General features: G+C 42.2%; 1 protein-coding gene across 1 annotated transcript; it reads left to right on the forward strand.

Annotated features, from left to right (window-relative positions):
• Window positions 1–36: 36 nt before the first annotated feature.
• patl1 (PAT1 homolog 1, processing body mRNA decay factor) lies at window positions 37–18,598 on the forward strand. Its single transcript, XM_069665745.1, has 20 exons — window positions 37–121; window positions 4,577–4,682; window positions 4,947–5,174; window positions 6,073–6,336; window positions 6,874–6,962; window positions 7,253–7,333; window positions 7,657–7,857; window positions 8,313–8,414; window positions 9,628–9,714; window positions 10,802–11,022; window positions 11,136–11,280; window positions 11,430–11,547; window positions 11,644–11,741; window positions 12,377–12,436; window positions 12,537–12,682; window positions 12,757–12,916; window positions 15,166–15,291; window positions 16,778–16,869; window positions 17,894–18,043; window positions 18,181–18,598. Exons 1-20 carry the CDS (start codon window positions 107–109, stop codon window positions 18,200–18,202), a joined length of 2,511 nt encoding a protein of 836 aa, XP_069521846.1. The 5' UTR covers window positions 37–106; the 3' UTR covers window positions 18,203–18,598.
• The last annotated feature ends 264 nt before the right edge of the window (window positions 18,599–18,862 follow it).

The following is an 18,862-nucleotide window of genomic DNA, read 5'->3' on the forward strand; positions in this document are numbered from 1 at the left end:
TGCTCGTTCACGTCTTTGCGTATCGTACGTTCAAGTGAACGTCCATGCTGCGTCATTTGCGCGCCTCGCTCCCGATGCACCTCTTTTCCCGAAAGCCTAAAGATAGATGTTTCGATTTCAGGTGAGTAATGTACCTCCAAAAACCCGTGCCCCCCTTTCCTACAGATAATATCACATGTGTTACATAGAGCTGGTGGTGATTCCAGGCTGCGTGTGATTCTAACGGTGAATGTTGTCTATTGTTTACGCGACTGCCACATTCAATGCGGTCGGCGGCCTGTAAAGCAGCCCGTTTGCCTGGTGACATGAGCCGGGGAAAGGTGAGCTCTTCCTTAGGCTGTTGACAAGGACGAGCTTATTATTTCATAAATCACCGAAGGTTATGAAAGGCCAGTGACTGGTAGTTATGAACTCCGTCCAGACGGTATCATTAGGCCCAGTGTTTGGGCAGCAGGTTTTCAACGACGTGGGTCGCTGCATGATGTAACTAACGTCAGCGTTAGCATCGTGGCTAACAGGTTATCATGCTAACTACAGAGTGCCAGAGGCTAGTGGAGAAGAAGTCATAGATTCACTGTATGACCTGCTAATTAAGATAGGTAATTTTGAGGGTTAGGCTACTCACTGGTTTAATTAAAGTTACCATAATGTTAATTTATGATTTGAGTTTATGATCTACGCCAAGAGAAACCACGCTCTGTTACTGATGACTTGGCCAACTAATGGCTAAATGGCTATTCTGTTAAAGTATTTACATTAACTGCTATAATACGCCAATTTTCTAGTGCCCAAGTCACAATAAATTATCACTCAACTTAATTGATCATTTTATTTATTTATAATTTCTATTTTTATTTGTAATTTTAACTAATTAAGCTTCATGATAACGTTAGTCAACCCTTAAGCATGCTACCTAAACCCAGTTGGATATGTGCCACCTGAATAAAACTTAAATCAACTTAAAATTTCTCTGGAGCTGGGCGGAAAGTAACATGCTTTGACACCAATTTTAATCAAATTCATACTGGTAAGTAGGGATGCATGATATTGGATTTTCTTTGTGGATATCCGATATGCCGATATTTTCCAACCCTTTTTACCAATTTCGATACCAATAGGCTATATTAGGCACATTTTTTTTTCCACCTAATTGCAGAGAACATCAAGTCTCCCATGTTGTTGAATTGATATCATGCCAACTCTTGTTGTAGTGGCCCACTGGCAGATGCAGAAATAACATAATACTGTGCTTTTTAAAATGTACACATTCACTGGGCAATTTAGGAGAACTACTTAAACTTAGGTTATGTACAAAATGCCAGATTTATTTGTATGTAGCCTAGCTAACATTTTCTGTCATATAAAACTGTAATACTCATACAATGTAGACCGGCTTGGATGACGGTCCCCCTGAGACAATCCTGATCCTAGGGCAAATTTGACCTTTTGCACAGAACAAATACATAAAATGAAATCAACCTTGCTGTCCGTTTTGGAAACTTTGAAAAACTGCCATACTGCAGACATTTTGCACGCTTCTTCACGCTTGACTGGGGAGGCGCGGTGCAGGCAGCGTGCGTGCACACTTGCGCCGAGTACGCTTTTTTTAGGGAATCATCGAGCATTTAGGCAGAATTAAAACATTGTTTTATTGGCGGAAAGTATCAGCAGGAAAATTACATATCTCCCGATGCCGATATGTCACTTTTTAAGCCATCATCTCCAGATACAGATAACATGCCGATAATATTGTGCAACATGTTTGGACACCAATTGTAATCGAATTAATACTGGTAAGGTGACCTGCCTTTTCTTGGTGTTTTTCATTTTGTTGTGTTCGAGATGCACGACAAGGGCTGCAATAAGAGACCTTTATGGGATTACACTCGTTTTGTTTTATTTGTGAATGTTGATATTTTACCTGTCAGTAACTAGCAGTTACAACCTGATTACACGATAAATGTGAGCAAAATTTACATGAAATATGTGCACACAAAATTTTTCTGCGTAATGTAACAAGATTGCCAAAGCATCAAAGCAGGTACCGAAAAAACTTTCTCTTCATTTTGGTTTTGGGTTTTCCCAGTGAGGAAATTATTTTTCCAATTATGCAGATGCACTTTAAGCCACGGCAGTGATAAGAATTGGTATACACTTCCAGTCTCCTAAGTGAGCGTGCCATTGCTTGTTTTTTCCGTCTTACTTTAACTCTTAAGTTGTGCTTTCACAATTAAGCCCTCTAATAAAATTTCTCATTAGCTGGATCGGCAGCCCTAATGGTTTCGCATCAACAGAGAGACGAGATATGGATTGCAGAAGAGAGAGGATGTCAGTGTTGCCAGATGTTGTTGGGCTGTGTTGCTGAGACAGAGACGAATCATCTGAACATTCTGACACTAAAATACTTTTTTCATACGGACTATTTAGGAGCAAATTTAATTTGTTATATTTGTCATGTGAAAAAATCACAAGTGAAAAAAATAATTTTATTAATATTAATTTCTCCACCTGAACTTAAACTCTTGATCTGCTGCTAGTCTCCGGTGAGGTCTACGATGGCGCACTGGCAAAATAAACGCAACACAAATACAGGAAACGATTTTGTGTGGGCCCTCTCCTTTCCGAAATGTCTCCCGTGCTACCTAATAGGGTGTTGCCTATTGGTCCATCTAAAGGCATTACCCCTGAAATCTTAAATCAAGATATTATAGTATATTATTTTAGCAAGCTCCCCATGTCCGAGCAGTTTACATGGCTTGATTAGTGGTGTGAAATAAAATGATTCTGTAGAGGGCGTAGGTATATTGGTCTGTTTAATTTAGCTACTAACTGAATTTTAATGTGTTATAAAATATGCAATACAGTATCAAAATAGGTTCCACATGTAGTACATTTATTCCTGTTTGTAATGAAAAAACATAAACAAAGATATCATAAATCTGTGACTCTTAACACCTACATGGGATTTACAAAACTGGAAATGGAGGCTCACAAAGGAAATTAGGACAATGAAGCTTAAATCCTCAGAATAATTTCCCAAGTAAGAGGGAAAATCCTTCATGATTTTACAACAACCATACATTTCAAATACATTTATTACATCCATACATTACATCACACTAATAGCTTTGGGCTAAGTGGCATCAGCTGAGTGCTTGTTAATTTTGCAAGTATAGTCTAAATGTCCACACACTTTTATTGTGTAATTTTAGACTGGTTAATGTTAGATATCCTAAAGCAGCAGCGGAAAGCTAACAAATAAGATTTAAGTTGGCATACAGTACATGGTAATCAAACTTCATTGATCGAGTACCTCTCAAACAAATCAAATGCAGGATGTTTAAAAATTGATTTAGAGACTAATGCCCTCAAAAACAATAAAGTGTAATGTAGTATCCATCAGAAATGAGCGAGTCAGCATTCACAAAGTCTCCTGATATTTGGTCAAAGGGGTTCGACCCTAAAATGAACGTAGTTCAAACCGTTTGTGCTGCACTTGTGAAAATGATGAAGGATTTGCTGTCAGGTTAGTGAAGTTGTTTCGAATTGCAGTTGTTCTCACGCATTTATAAGTCATCATCCGACCAGTTATTGTCAGTGTATTGTTTACTGTGGCTATAATTAGACTCATTCAGCTGCAAGGGTGTGTGATAGGATACAACGTTTAATAATGGCAGTTAGTTTGGGGAGAGTCTTCAAACACTGGGATTTAAAATATTTTTTTATCTACAGGATGATCAGCACTGCACATGTGCATCTCTTGGATGTCGAGTGATGTTTTGCATCAATTTTTATTTTCACATTTCATGGCTGCAGAAGCAAAGCACAGGTGTAATACATGAGGATGCAGATGAATGCATTTAATTAGGTGATGCATTTCAAGGGTTCTTGTGTTGTGCAAGCAGAAACTACAAACTGACACACTTAATTGAATGAGGCCTTCATTAATGTCATTATCATAGGTCATTACAATCCAAGACCAGTCACCGAGTCACTGCTCTTTTCTGTGCTTTGTTTTTATTCACAGCTAATAAAGACAAATAGCTTTTGTAAAGTTCAGTGGTAAATTATGATGATTTGTTTTGTGTAAATCATGTGCATCAGTGTTGATGGAAAGGAAGATCAGGAATACAACTCATGCATATCAAAGGAAAGCTCCACACTGCACACTAATCCATGTTCGAAATGTGCAGACAAAAGAGAACCAGCATAAACATAACTTCAGTGTCACGTTGATGCTGCGTGACGTGTTATATTGCAAGTTTTCTTGTAGAAGTAATTTAAAAGATTTATGCTCATGCTGAAAAATGTCCTTTACTTTGATTTATTCCAGGAATAACCTCCTTCCTTTGTGAAGCTTAGCAGCACTTGTTCTGGGCTGTGGTATTTCAACAATCGTATTCCTTTTCTTCCTAGTCTATTCTTCCTCCCTCTCACCATTTATCCTCATTTTTTCCCTCCCTGCCTCTTCCTTTATTCTCTCTAACCGTCATCACTGTATTTTTCTCACTCCTTGATCAAGTCTCAATTTATGCCTCCTCTCACTCGGTTTCTTTTGCCTTTTTTGCCCTCACAGTCCCTGGATGAAGACTGTACGTTGGAGGAGGAAGACGACGGACTGATAGAAGAGGAAGATGAAATCGATCAGTTCAATGATGACACCTTCGGCGCTGGGGCCATTGGTGAGTCATAAAGGCGTAAAATAGGCAATATTTGAAATGTTACATTAAACTTGAGGGCAAGCAGAATTTATTCTCTTATGCTCATAATTATACAAACTTATAGGGGATGCTAAATGAAGCTTAATCTCTTATTGTTTAATACAACTTTTTATCAGTCAGAAAACCAAACAGATTTGTTTCTTGAACAACCCTTAATATTGCAGCAGCGATGACTCCCTGCCAAAGAACAAACAACCACTCTGTCTCTCTCCTCTGCTTATCCAGATGACGACTGGCAGGAGGAGCACAAACGCCTCGCTGAGCTCGATGAGAGGGACGTGCTCGGAGCAGGGCCCGGGTTGGGAGGAAGTGGGATGGGAGGAGAATCCGATTTAGGAGGAGCTGTGGACTCGTCCTCCCACCGTCTCCCTCCCTCTGCGGGCCATCTCCCCCTCCCATCTTCCCTCCCTTCACTCAAATTCTCCTCGTCCTCCTCTGGACTGCCTCCCCCAGGTCAGTGATGTAACTAGAGGAATGCTGCTCGGTTCACATTATTCATTTTTGGTCATTTTCACGTTATAGGACTGTCTAATTGTTGACATTTTTAAAAATATACAATTTGGATAGCGACTAGGGTTGTCAACATTTTCAATACAAGACTGTTGTGGCTGCAACATAATCTTTAAGGGCAAATGTGCTGATCAAATGAGCTAAACGTTTTTTTGCCACTTAAATGCTTAAAGGGTTATAACTTCTTGTTGAAGTGAAAGAACATTTTTTTAACCAGAACCAGCTGTTACATTGCTCTCTTTCAATTAACCAAACTTCACTGAAAAAAAAAACAGTAATTTTACTTTGCAAAAAACAGGAGTTTTTGGTCTATCACAGCCTCCATTGCTCAGTATGTTTGTGTTATTGTGTTGTGTTGGATCCCAACGCGCCGTTTTAAAACTCCAAAGTCAAACAGTAATATAAACAAACTAACAGATCCAGGTAGTTGTAGACCAGCAACTCTTGTGTTCTGTGTGGTAAAATTACTGTTTTGTAAATGGAGTCTGGTGCCTTTTGAAGAGCGAGCAAGGTAAAGGTGGTTCCTGGTTTAAAAAAAACAAAAACTCGAATAAAGATGTAATCTTGTCTGACACTTCTGAGTAACAATCTGAGCCTGTCAAAAAAGGCAAAAACAAGAACATTAAGTGGACGGACTTTGATCGGGAATGTATGCCCCAAAGAATTTTGTTGCAGCCATTGAAGTGCTTCTTATGGAACCGTGTTGAAGCAATCTACTGGAACAATTCCAAAAGTATTTAGGCCTACCTATTAGTCATTTAGACCCCAAAATGTGTAAAAACAGGGCCCAGGTTTAAAAATACCACAATTCCAATAATAATCTGAAGTAAAACCGTTTCAGATGTGGAGGATCGAGCAGGGGGAGGCGGCTTGGCTGAGTCCCTGGCCAGGCTCATCCTGGAGGCTGATCCGGCCATCGCTGGGGTCGGGGCAGCTGAGAGGCCCGGCCCACCCCCGAGCTCTTCAGGATCCAGCATGTCTGCTCTGCAGGGGCTGGACCGATCCAGAGTCTTGCCCCCGCCCTCCTCCATCCCACATCCCACCCAACTACACCAGCATCCCCATCACCCCCAGCACCAGCTGCCGTCTGGGCCCTCCACCTCAGGTGAGAAGGGATACAGTAATTTTTTTGTATCTGGGACAGCAGTTACTAATAAGATGACCAATCAAGATTCTCCTGACCTCCTGATGTTCCATCAGAAATGGTCAACCAAAGTCCATTCAAAAAACAAGCATTTTGGAAGTTGTTTGCTTGTCATGTCTTGCCAACAGATCTTGGAAAGCTAGAATTATGACTCATGACATATACCTGCACTCTTTTCATGCGTTTATCTCCATCATTGTTTACTTTGCTTTCATGCAGTTGTTGTAAGACTGCCACTGTCACCAAAGATGGATAGGTCGTTTTCAAGTAGGAAATCCTAGTTGTCAGCCAAGCAGAGCCCGACCCAGCTAACGGGTCATCAAAGTAGGCACTTGTAAACTAAGGATGCAGCAGTATCTTGAATCCAGACACAGTTGCGGGAGATACAATACAAATAAACACATATGCTTTCAAACTCCTGTGTGTAACCCAATAAACTTCGGAGTGATGCTGAACCGGAAAAGTCATTACGTTATGTCCTCTGTGTCCCCCCTGCAGGCCTTCCTCCTGGTCCTTCTCCCTCGTCCATGCTCAGCTACCAGCAGCAGCAGCACATTCTGCGCAGAGGAGCTGCTCCTATGGGCCAGGTAGGTTCTTTTAACTGACTATCTGTGTTATTTTACGCCAGTATGAACTATCTGTGTTTACTATGCACACTACTGATTATGTGCTGCATGTGTTTTTTTATGGTTTATTTTACCCCTATTCAATAATGAGCAACTTCTCAGCTTCTACTTTTAATCATTGTGCTTCTCCACAGTCTGAACCACTACTTAGAATCGTTGTTTTAATGGCCTTAAGAAGAGGAAATCATGAAGTTGTTCTTTTTTAAACTTCATTTGAACATTTTAAAATGTGCTCTTATTATCTCTCTTAGATAAACTCTCACAGCATCTGGGAGAACAGCATGGGTTTTGGCCCGGTCAGTGTCACCCCCGGACTGGTTACACACATGGAGGTGAGGGACACTCGCTCTTCTGCCTGTGCTTCCAACACAAGGAAACCAGGTTTAGTTCAAAGGGGGATTCCATATTATATTTTACAATTGCAAGGGGATGACAGTTTACATAATGACAGTATAGATTCCTGCAAACCAGTTCATGCAATTTAAGAAGAAATACATCAATCAAATGTAGATCAATTATTTTAATAAAACCGCAGCTCATTTCAGGCCTTCTGGTTTATGTTATTTCTGTCTGCAGTTGATAAAGTAATTCATGGCCTCCCTCTTCCACTGCCTGATTTTCATCTGATCTTTTCTTCTGTTTTCTTCCTCCTCAGGATAGTCCGCTAATGTCTATCATAAAGGAGGTGGGTCTTCCCAAACGGCCTCCTCAGGGGAGGAACGATGAAGGACGGGATTTGTCGGAGAGGGTTCCACCTCCGCGCTCTTCCTCCCCTGTGATTGGCTCCCCTCCTGTGAGGGCGGTGCCTATTGGGACACCGCCCAAACAGCCAATGAGCCACGCACTGAACCATCAGGTGAGTGTTAGACAACCGGTTTTCCTTCATCTTCTTACTGTCTTTTCTGTTTCTCAGAACCAATAATTACAATACGGTTAAAATTACAATTAAACAGAACTTGTATTCATTTTATGTGAACCTGTAAGACTCACCTACTTTCCCCGTGTTTCGTTTCAGACAAATGATTTAACCACATGAAGAACTTTACTGATTTTTAACTATATATAAGCTTTAAATGTAATTCATCACATTTAGAAGAAGAGCATTATCACTAAGAACAAAATGTATGTGTTTAAACATTAAATATCTTGTTTGTACTGTTTTTTTTAATCAAAATGATTTACAAACTCTCACACTCTGTTTTATTTACATTTAGAATCAGGGTTGTAACTCGACATGTAGCTAGCGTCCTCTCTGTTAACCCTGTTCTGTTTGTTCCTGTGTGTGTGATGTGTATCCGTGTCTGTGTGTAGATCCACCATCCCACGCCGGTTCATGTGAGAGCCCCGGTCCAGCACAGATACCCTCCTCCTTTCCCCGAGCGTCTGTCACCCAACACCCTGCTCAATATAGCTGTGAGTTTTTCCTCTCCTCCTTCCTCCTCAGTTTTATAGCTCTGTGTGCACATTAAGTCAGACGACGTCCTGTGCGTCTTTTTACATTTTAATGGAAATAAAGAATAGTTTGAAAATTAAGTTTGCAAACCTTTTTGTTGAAGTGATAAATGTTTATTTTCTTATGGCTGTTTTGCAGCCGTGCAGTAAAGAAGCCTCTTTTAAGTGCAATATCTTAAAACTGCTCTCATCACATGACCGTCAAATCTAACAAGACATTTGTGTTGTTTCAATATGAAGTCTGGCATCTTGACTCAGACCAGTAACTTCCTGGAGTCCCTGCTGGTTGTCTGTCAGCTGCTCCTGGCTAAGCTGTAGTCAGACATGTTGCCTACTACAATATAATATAATAATCCTTTTTACTCTTTGGGTTTAAAACAGTTAAACTGCCAAAATATTAAATGTTAATGAAGTCCAGAGATTCTAAAGAGATTGTTGTTTTCTGTCTTTATGCTGGGAGTAGTTAATTGGCTGCTGATTATAGTTTAAAAAACATCACAGACATGTGACGGGTTTTTTCTCCTAAGTTGTGGCTTTGAAGCAAATACATTTCTATCCCAAAATGTCTTTTTTAGTTAAATAAGGGGTAAAGCAGTGATGTTGCTTGGTACGCGTCCTGCGTCTCTGAGGCATTAAAAGCTAAAAGGACGCAGTAAACTCACTGTCCATGCGTCCCAGAGAAGCACCTCATCTTTACCACACTGAACGACACACTGTGAACAACAAACTTGACGTGCAGAAATGTCTCAAACACAGCAGAATAGAAATGAAGATGTAGGGCAGATCCTCTGCATATATATATTAAACCAAGTAAATTAGCTTTTTTTCCCCAGGACTCAAAACGGGTATCAAATATCATTTATTTTACTAGTATTGTATCAAACAGATTTGGAATTCTATCCTTTAATTTCAGATACATTTAAGTAAATATATCCATTAATTATAACTATATCATACCAACATCAAACACGAGTTTAACACCACCATTTCTCAAGAAACAAACATTTTATCCGGGACCCGTTCAGTTTCTCAGGGATGAACTTAAATCACCCCCCGTGTGTTCCAGGGACTCACTACCTTGCAAACCTGCTAACATCACTGGGGAAAGACAAGAAGAGAGACAAAACAACGTCTGTGTCTTTTTGGGGTTTAAATTTGCCCTTTTTTGTTTCAGAACTCCCCGCTGTGTCGCGGTCCGTTCCCTCCCGGAGTTGGTCCAGTCCTGTCTCAAATTCAGAGGGCCCAGCTGCTCAACTCTCAGGTTGGTACCACACACACACACACACACACACACACACACACACACACACAGAGAGTCTCTTTAGACGGGTCAGGTGCAGGTGAACCTCTTCAATAGTAATAGCACCTTAAAAAAGTTGCTGTGCCAAACTTTATCTTCACTCAGACCAATAACACTCGTAGGTCTGATCTCTTACGTCTGACTCAGCTACGACCGACTTTTTAATTTGAATTCATACCGAGTGCAGCAAGTCTGACTGATAGCGGTCGTGTCTGCGCCCAGTGTTCTTACTCAAAAAGTGCCAAGCAACACGTCTCCACTCACTAACTTCTCTCATCAAATGATCGACAGGAGATATGCATAACAAAACAAAAGTAAAGAAAAATACATTTTACAGATAGTGAAATGAGGAAACATAAATAATCAAGCACGCTATTGTCCGATGTACATTTGTCATGTCTCCCTCTGTCTGTTCTGAAAGGCCCTACTGGCACAAAACCTGAGCTCAATCAATCAGCACCTGCAGGGCGGGGACAGCGCCGCGTTTCTGTCTGACACATGCTGCAGCTGAGGGGCGAGCTCTTTGATTCATTCAAAGAGGAGCAAAAACGAAACCTTTCGATCAACTTACTGTCCGATCACAGACGACTCTCTCGTTTTAATGCCCTTTTAGTTATACTGTGAAACAACAAGGCGTGTTGCCATTGTGTGTTTATTTTGAGTTTTGTGACTGTTTCTTTTACCGTGGATTTAAGTCCGACTTTCTAAACTTACGCCTGCTCCATCCCAGGCGTAAACGATACACCCGAGTGTAACTCAAACAGGGCTTAAGTCTAACTGGTGCACGGGGCTTTGCAGTTGCCCAACCAGGAAGTGAGTGAATAGGTCAGAATACTGTCAATGTTGCCCCTGTAGGAGGTGGTGAGGGCTGGAGCGGGGAGAGGACGGAGTGGCTGTTGAGCCTTTTTTCATTATGGCTGAGGTGTTGATATTAGAGGTCAGGTCGCGCAAACAATTATCTCCAGGGTCTATTTCTCGTAGTGTTTAAGAGTTCTATCTTCAGTCACATGAACCGCTCTCTCACTCTGAGTCCTCTCTCTCCCTCTAGGTGGCTGGTTTTCCCCGCGGCGGTCCAGGTCCTCCGTTGTTACCGGGTGGTGGTGGTTTCAGGCCGTTCTTCGGGGGCCCTCCTCCTCCACACGGTCACAGAATGGGCCCGCCGCCTCCTCACGGTCCCCCCAACCACGCACCACCCATCCGGCACAACACCACCCACCTCCACCCCCAGCACCGCCGCATGCTAACACAGCGCATGCAGAACAGAGGAGGGTGAGGATAATCATATAAACAATAGAAGAGTCAGTTCAGGTCTGCAGACAGCCTCTGCGTTCATAAAGCGGCTGATCTGACCCCCTCATGTTCGTCTCTTTACCTCCGTGCAGGGACCGGGGCCGGGTTGGAGGGGACCGGCGCAGCAGGGACCCTTACAGTAACCTGATGACTCAGAAAGAGAAGGAGTGGGTAACAAAGATCCAGATGATGCAGCTGCAGAGTACCGACCCGTACCTGGATGACTACTACTACCAGGTTTGGACTGACCCTGTTAGCTGCAGTCATTTACGGGGGTATCAAATATCCGGCCCCTTACCATGGCGGGGTGTTTATGCTCTATGTTGTGCATGTATCAAATCCCAGTGAGGTACATCTTTTATTCTGATCTGTGTGTGCACGTGCAGAACTACTATGAGAAGATGGAGAAACGTCAGGAAAGAGAGAGAGACAGCAGCAAGAAGGAGCACACCACCAAGCTGATCACTCCGCAGGTCGCCAAGGTCGAACACACCTACAGACCCGGTAAATAACCGCAGATAACTGAACACTGTCTTTTCTGCAGTCTCTTGTTCATCGTCACACACGTGATATTGAATGTTGCTGTGTGTTTGTCAACAGTTCAGTTCGCAGGCTCTCTGGGTAAACTCACCGTCTCCAGCGTCAACAACCCGCGCAAGATGATCGACGCCGTGGTGACGAGCCGCACAGACGACGAGGTCTGATTTCATCGCTTATTTTTTACTTCTTAAGCTGTGTACAAATTGTTCTTTATTGTCTTTATAAGACGACGCAAGAGGCTAAACTGACTAACAATAGAGATGTGGGCCAATGTCGGGCGGTCAGTGAGCAACTCTGGCTCTTGTTTTTAGGGAATGTGCTGAACTGTCGACAGAGGTCGGCCCTTGTCTTCAGCTTTGTGGCGCTACTGTGGTCAGTCAGTGAGAGAAATCAGTGTCTATTTTTGTGCACCGATATGCTTAGCTCAACAGTCAGACTGAGTGAGGATAGCAAGCAAGCAGCCTGTCCTTTCTTCTCAAACAGGCATAGGCAAACAATGCTTAGATATCGGAAATGGCAGTATACAGTGTGAAAGCTGGTAAATGTATCCGTATTAATTATAAGAAGTTTAGTTACATCCAATGTTAGATATTATTTTTCACTGCTCACGGTTACCTATAAGAAGTGCTGGTAGTTTACAGACAGCAGTTTGATGAGTGAAAACATTTCTTCTGTTCTTTGCTGAACATTACTTTGTTAAATCATTGTTTCTTTTTTTAATCAGTACTTTGAATATGTTTGGTTGTCAGTTTTGGAGCCCTCATGGTCAATTTGTCTGTCTGTCTGCCTCCAGGAGAAAAGAGAGAAGCAGGTTTGGAATAAGAGGCGACAGATCCTCTACACTGTGGAGAAGGTAAGACGAGAAGGCTGTCGATGTCGAGGATGTAATGGTTCAAACTGCAGGAAACCCTCCTGGATCATAAATATCTGTCTGTTCCTCCATCCGTCCTCAGATGTACAGTTTGCTGCTCGAGGTTCAAGACTTTGAGAAGCGGTTTGTGCAGACACCGGAGGAGGACCGGGAGGCGCTGCTGGAGCAGCACAAAACCAACACGGTGCAGCTGTGCAACTCTCTGCGGGAGAAGGAGTGGGACGACAGGTAGGAGGCGGGCAAAGATTAAACAGATGCATACGAATGAAACCTGCAAACACTTATTCTTCTTCTCTTTAAAGAGTGAGCGATGAGCAGTGTGTGATGATCATGTCTGTGAGGAAGGGCAAGCGGCTCATCTCCAGGCTCCTCCCCTTCCTGCCGTCACCCCAGGCCACCGCCGTTGTAATGGCGATCGCCCGCAACCTTCCCGCCCTGGCCAAGAAGGACAAGCAGGACCAGGTAACTGCTTCAGGCCGCAACGTCACCTCCACACACACAAAACCAAACTCCAGTGAACTTTGAGAAAAGTTCCCAAGCAGTGTTTGTTTGTTTAACAAACGTACCGTAAAATCAGGAATATAAGAGGCAGTCTGTTTCTGGGCGTCTCCCACAGGGTAAAAAGGTTTTCTACAGCTATTTATTAATACAAACGTGTTTACAAGTTATTCCAACACTATTTCAATTTATTTTCATTTAAAACACACAAATTACAGCCTACCATCTGTTTTCACCATGTCGAGTTTGCAATCCTGCCAGCTACCGGTGCGGTAGTTGAGATCAGCCCACCGTAACGTTGATTGGCGTAATCCAAATCTCCACACGCACGGAATTTGTGCCGCTTTCCTGATAAGAGTGTGAGTGCTTAGTGCTGTCCCACTGTCAAATCAGCAAGTGTGTGAGGGCTCTGGGTTACTACCGAGGAAAGTCCGCATCAGAGTTCATAGCCTACATGGTGACGTATACAAACGTGATTGTCCAGCCCTGCACTAAATGTAAACAAATGTATATTCAATAAAGTTTGAACAAAAAAAAACTAAATGTAAACAAAGCGAGCACAGACGGTGACGGGAACCATAAATACGTTCATCTGTAAACGACAACATTTAATCACTTTTGTGGTTTTTATTAACGTTTTCAGAGATGTTTGTGTTTTTCAGTTAAAGTAATAATCTTTAAGATGTTCATGTGAATAAATGTCTGTTAAGTCTCTATCTATCGCTGAATGAGGTAACACATTGGTGATTGAGCCGACGGCCCACTAATGGAAGTCTTTGCATTTGCAGTTTTACAGACTGGGTGTCTGTGGCAACATTAACGGGAAAAAATCCCAAGCGGCGCCCAGTTAGTGACGCGTTTTCCATCCGCCAGCAGTGGTTGGTCTGCCAGAGAGGGTAGGCGGAGCTAAGCGGCTGCTTTTCCGCTCTCTGCAAGTGTTGCGAGTAAACAGTAATCTACTATGGCTGAACAAACAAAGAAAAGACCGATGACTACAGATACAACTTCAACAAGAAGTGAAAATCCAAAGAAGAAGAAACAAACTCGATGCTCAGATGAAGCAAACAGTCTGAGAAAACTGTGGACGTCACACATGCAACACTGTCTGGATATCTGGGAAGTGTGCTCCCGCAATTACCGTTTTGACGCCAAAGAGAACGAAATCGAGATCTTCGAGATTACTACTTTAGATATTCTCAAAGGATGAACATTAATATCTGTCTGACTTTTAATAGTTTGCTGTTGTGTTGAGGATGGCGGCTGCAGTGGCGATCATGGCGGCGCATGTCCGTGACGAAGCTTTAGGTAGATTATAGCGCCATCGTCTGGGTAAAATACTTTAACACAATAAAACACCTCTCTGTATTTTACACTGGTGTATTGGTTGCACCGGTATCTAGGACGCAGCCTACTTTTTAGATGAAAAAAAATATATTAAAAGTGCGTCTCATGCGCCAAAATTTACGGTGTACGTGACTCCTTTTCCTACCTTATGTTTTCTTGTTCCTTCATCCTCTGACCCGCTATCTCCACTTTACACAAGCGCTATACTTAATTTTATTTATACAGCACCTTTCCTATGTACAGGCAGCCCAAAGTGCTTCACATAGAAGACAGAAAATAAGAGCAGAAATTCCCAACAATAGATTAGATAGACCATTTTGAAATACTAAAAAATAACAACAGTTAAAGCAATTCCTTATTTTAAAAGCAATGGATAGAAAACAGGCGAGTTAAATAAGGTCATGTCGAGTTCTCCAGTTTTTCTCTCCTTCGTTTCCCCCCCAAAATAAGTCCATAGAAGCACGGTTATAAAAAAAATCCCCGTCCAAATGAAAAGGCAAAAATAAAACAGAAACGCTGTCATGAGAATGCCACGCCAACGAGCAGCGATATAACCCAGTCATGGAAAGAAGAAAAAGAAAATCGCAGCCAATCAAAAGTCTGACAAAATCTGTTGCCAGAAGACGACCTGACGGGCTGCAATGGTGCATCGACGAAGGGTCAACTGATGTGCTAATCACTCGTCGCTACAGTAAATGGTTTAAGAGTGTGTTTAGGGCCACATAATAAGAAAACAGTATGTACATGCTCTCTTACAGTTTAGAGGCTTGAACGACTGAAATGAATTTCTTCCACACAAAGACACTGAGATGCTCAGCTCTTCACAGCTTCCCACGCTCTCCTCTGACCTCTGTCCTCTTCCTGTTCAGGTGCTGTGCTGGTTAGTGGAGCCAGTTTCTGCTGTGATCCAGTCTTTATCGAGCTCCGCCCTCACAGACCTACTCCAAGAGCTTCAGGGCAGCGAGGGTCAGCTGGCTACAGTACTGCACAACAAGGTACGCACGCACACACACACACACACACACACACACACACACACACACACACACGCCCTGTATTTAAAACACTCATTAACTTCAGAGTAAAGATCTCCCTTTTGGTCAGACCAATGACTTTAAAGATGGTTGACTGGTCTCCACCTCCTCTGGTTGTCAATCATGAGGCCACACCCCCTTTTTACAGCATCAAATAACTAATTAAAAATAAACTTGTCAGAAAAATGAACACTTGGACATAAATCAGCATGATAAGAACTAACTATGATGACAGAAACTATGTTTGAGAAAAATTTATTTGACGTGTATTTTGATTTTATAGTTGGACTCATGTCCCATCTGTTCACATGGAGGAGGTGGGCTTTATGACCTATACTGCAGCCAGTCAGCAGGGGGCGATAGAGAGGATTTGGCTTCACTTTTAGGGAGCTGCATGTCGGCCATCTTTTTATAAAGTCTGTTGCTGTGTCTGAAATCACACACATATTCACTTCTCCCTACATAGTGAATTGATTGTAGTGGACTACATAGTGAACTCAGAGGCACAATAAAAAATAATAAAAATTTCGGACACTTACTTGCCGTCTCGCCGAACGCCAATGATGACGTCATTGCTGTCACGCACATAATACGTGCAGCTCAACGCCAGTTGAGGATCAATAATAAATAACGGCATGAATTTCAGTAATAACTAACATTATACTGAGCGTATTTCCACAAAATAAAACAATATATCATAAATATAAAATACTTAATTAAAAAATGAAACCAGATTTTCACGTCACAGTCCATTTATTTATATTCATCTCTTTCACAGCTCTACAAAATGTAATATATTAAAAGCAAGACACGCATTCATCAATATAATTACTAATGAAAATAGACAGTAAATTGTACCTATGATAAAATGACACGTCTGGTCCAGCTGCAGCAGCAGAGCGCTTCGGTGAGGAGCAGGATCAAGGTGGCCACATCGCCGTCGCTCCCTGAAGAGAATAAAACCAACTGACAACTGATATCAGGCTAAGGTTAGCAATCTGGATCACTAGCCGTGATGACTGTACTGTAGTGGCGTAATTTATACATAAAATTCACAACTTATAAAGTGGATTAGAAACCGGTAAAACACAATTCATGAGCAATAGTTGAAGTTACTTAGAAAATAGGAGAATTACTAACATTGTACGTCAAATCACGCTGGTAGCGCTCCTCTTGTCTCCTCTTGCGCCGCAATGCATTATGGTATATATTGCTTGGTTAGTGACCATCGGTTGTACACTACTTTTCACATCGCCTCCACAACATAGGATATAATAATTCTCACCCAGAATTCGGACAGCACTACAAAATGGCGAATACCCTATATAGTGCACCATATATTGAGTAGTGGGTGATTTCGGACACAGCCAATGATCGTCAACAAAAAGAAAAATTCTTTTTTTCACAAGCACACATCTCACACACACCTCTGTTTGTCTCTGTGTAGTTTGGTGTGACACTGCTGTATCTGATCCTGAGCGAAGGAGAGAGGATGCAGAGCTCCGACCCCAACTGCCAACTCATGGACGACAATCGATGGTGAGCTGCTTGTCTCGTGGTGACGACTACTTCCTCATAAGTGTGTCAAAAACGTGTCTTTCCCTGATACACAACGCTACCGTATATGGTTGTAACATTACCAGAATTTTAAACTAGGTACGGTACTCGTTACTGGTTTCTTTACCATGGCAACAAAAAAAGAACTCTAAGGTACCAAAAATTGGGTAATCTTCTTTACAATTTTTCCTGCACACAGTGATGAAAGCCTGAATGAGCAGGATTTTCCACAAACTGTTTACTTGTGTCTGTATCTGCAGATAATCTTCTTCTCCTTCTGCTCTTTGGGTCATTTCTGGGTGTTAATAACTGTGCAGTGGTGTTCAGCTCACAGCCAACAGTCTGTGGGTTGGGACTAAATGAAAATGTAGAGACCAGGTGACAGCGCTGTCTCTCTGCTCTGCGCTCTGTCTGTAACAGACGCTAATGTAACTTGTTCATCTTTTACAAGTCACCAAAAGGACTTTACAAATCGTCGGTATTTGCCGACCTGTGAATGAGCAGATTCGGGGTGAAAACATATCGTAGATGTTTTTGTTTTTTTCAAAACGTCTGTACCTTTCAGTTCTATCAAACATAAAAATAACAGATCGTATCATTTAAAACACGTGGTATCAAAGTACTGAACATTTTGACAACCTTACTACCGTAGTTACTTTTTGTTCTCTGGCTGTACCTGTCTCAGAATTGTTGGTCATTGACGGGTCTGTTTGATTGGGAGACGAGGAGACCTTTGCCGATTCTTCAGCTGCGGGTCAAAAACATTAGCGATGAACACTGATGGGTCATTTGAGACTTTTCATACTGTTGTACAGATTGAAAGTCGACACTTTCAGACTGATTATTCAAATCAGAGACTTTAAGGTGAAAGTCCTGATTCGTTTGTTTTCTTCTTTTCACTTCTTAAAATCTGTCACCTATTCTCTCCCCTCCTGCTGTTCCCCTTTACCCCACACTGTCTCTCTCTCTCTCTCTCTCGCTCTCTCTCTCTCTCTCCCCCGTCCAGGACTGAGTTGGTGTTTTCAGTGACGAGGGAGCTGCTCAGCGTTCCCTCCTCCTCCCTCTCTCCCCCCCTCTTCACCCCTCCCAACCTGCTCTCCCTCCTGTCGCGCTACGTCGATCGGCAGAGGCTGGAGCTGCTGCAGGACAAGCTACAGTGAGTGACATCATCCCCCAGCACACACACACACACACACACACACACACACACACAGCTTGAATACACACTTCCTATTGTTGTTGCAGTAACAGTAGGCGCACAAATGTAATAAAAACATTGTTTTACCTCCTCAGGATCTCTGCTTTGTCCAGGTAGAAGCTACAACAGACATCAACACAACCCCCCCTACTCGATGCAGACCTTTTTTTTTTGTGCGTGTCAGAGGAGTGTGTGTGCGCGCGTGTGTGTGTGTGTGTGTGTGTGTGTGTGTGTGTGTGTGCTCTTGAGGTGAATCCATGGTGGATCATTTTAATACAACAGAATCTAGTCACTTTTGTTTTTTTCTTTGTGTTAAGTCTCTGGTGTGTGTGTGTGTGTGTGTGTGTGTGTGTGTGTGTGTGTGTGTGTGTGTACGTGAAACAGAAAGTGTGTGAAAATCGGACAGTCTGAATGACGATAAAAATGAAATCTGCATTTTTAAATACCGGTATCTTGTTTACGATTATGCCTGTGATGAACCTTCAAATTAAAAGTATTTCTATTATATAAAAATGTGGACTCTGTGGTCGTCTTCTTCTGTCTTTCCACACCTGGGGCCTGTACTACCAAGTGAATTCAACATACGAATGACCAATCACACATAGGGACTACTGTCAGCTGATATTTTACAAACTCAGAGAAAACTATGATGTGAGAAAGATATAAAGAAGTTAAACACATAATCCAGACTAGAGTCCACTCAGCTGCAGCTGCTGAGGACAAATGAAGTCTACACGAACAGACATAACATTATGACCTAATATTGTGTTGGTCCCC

This window comes from Semicossyphus pulcher, unplaced genomic scaffold, assembly GCF_022749685.1.
Source record: "Semicossyphus pulcher isolate SPU_LCO1_2020_fin unplaced genomic scaffold, fSemPul1.0.p SCAF_17, whole genome shotgun sequence".
NCBI lineage: Eukaryota > Metazoa > Chordata > Actinopteri > Labriformes > Labridae > Semicossyphus > Semicossyphus pulcher.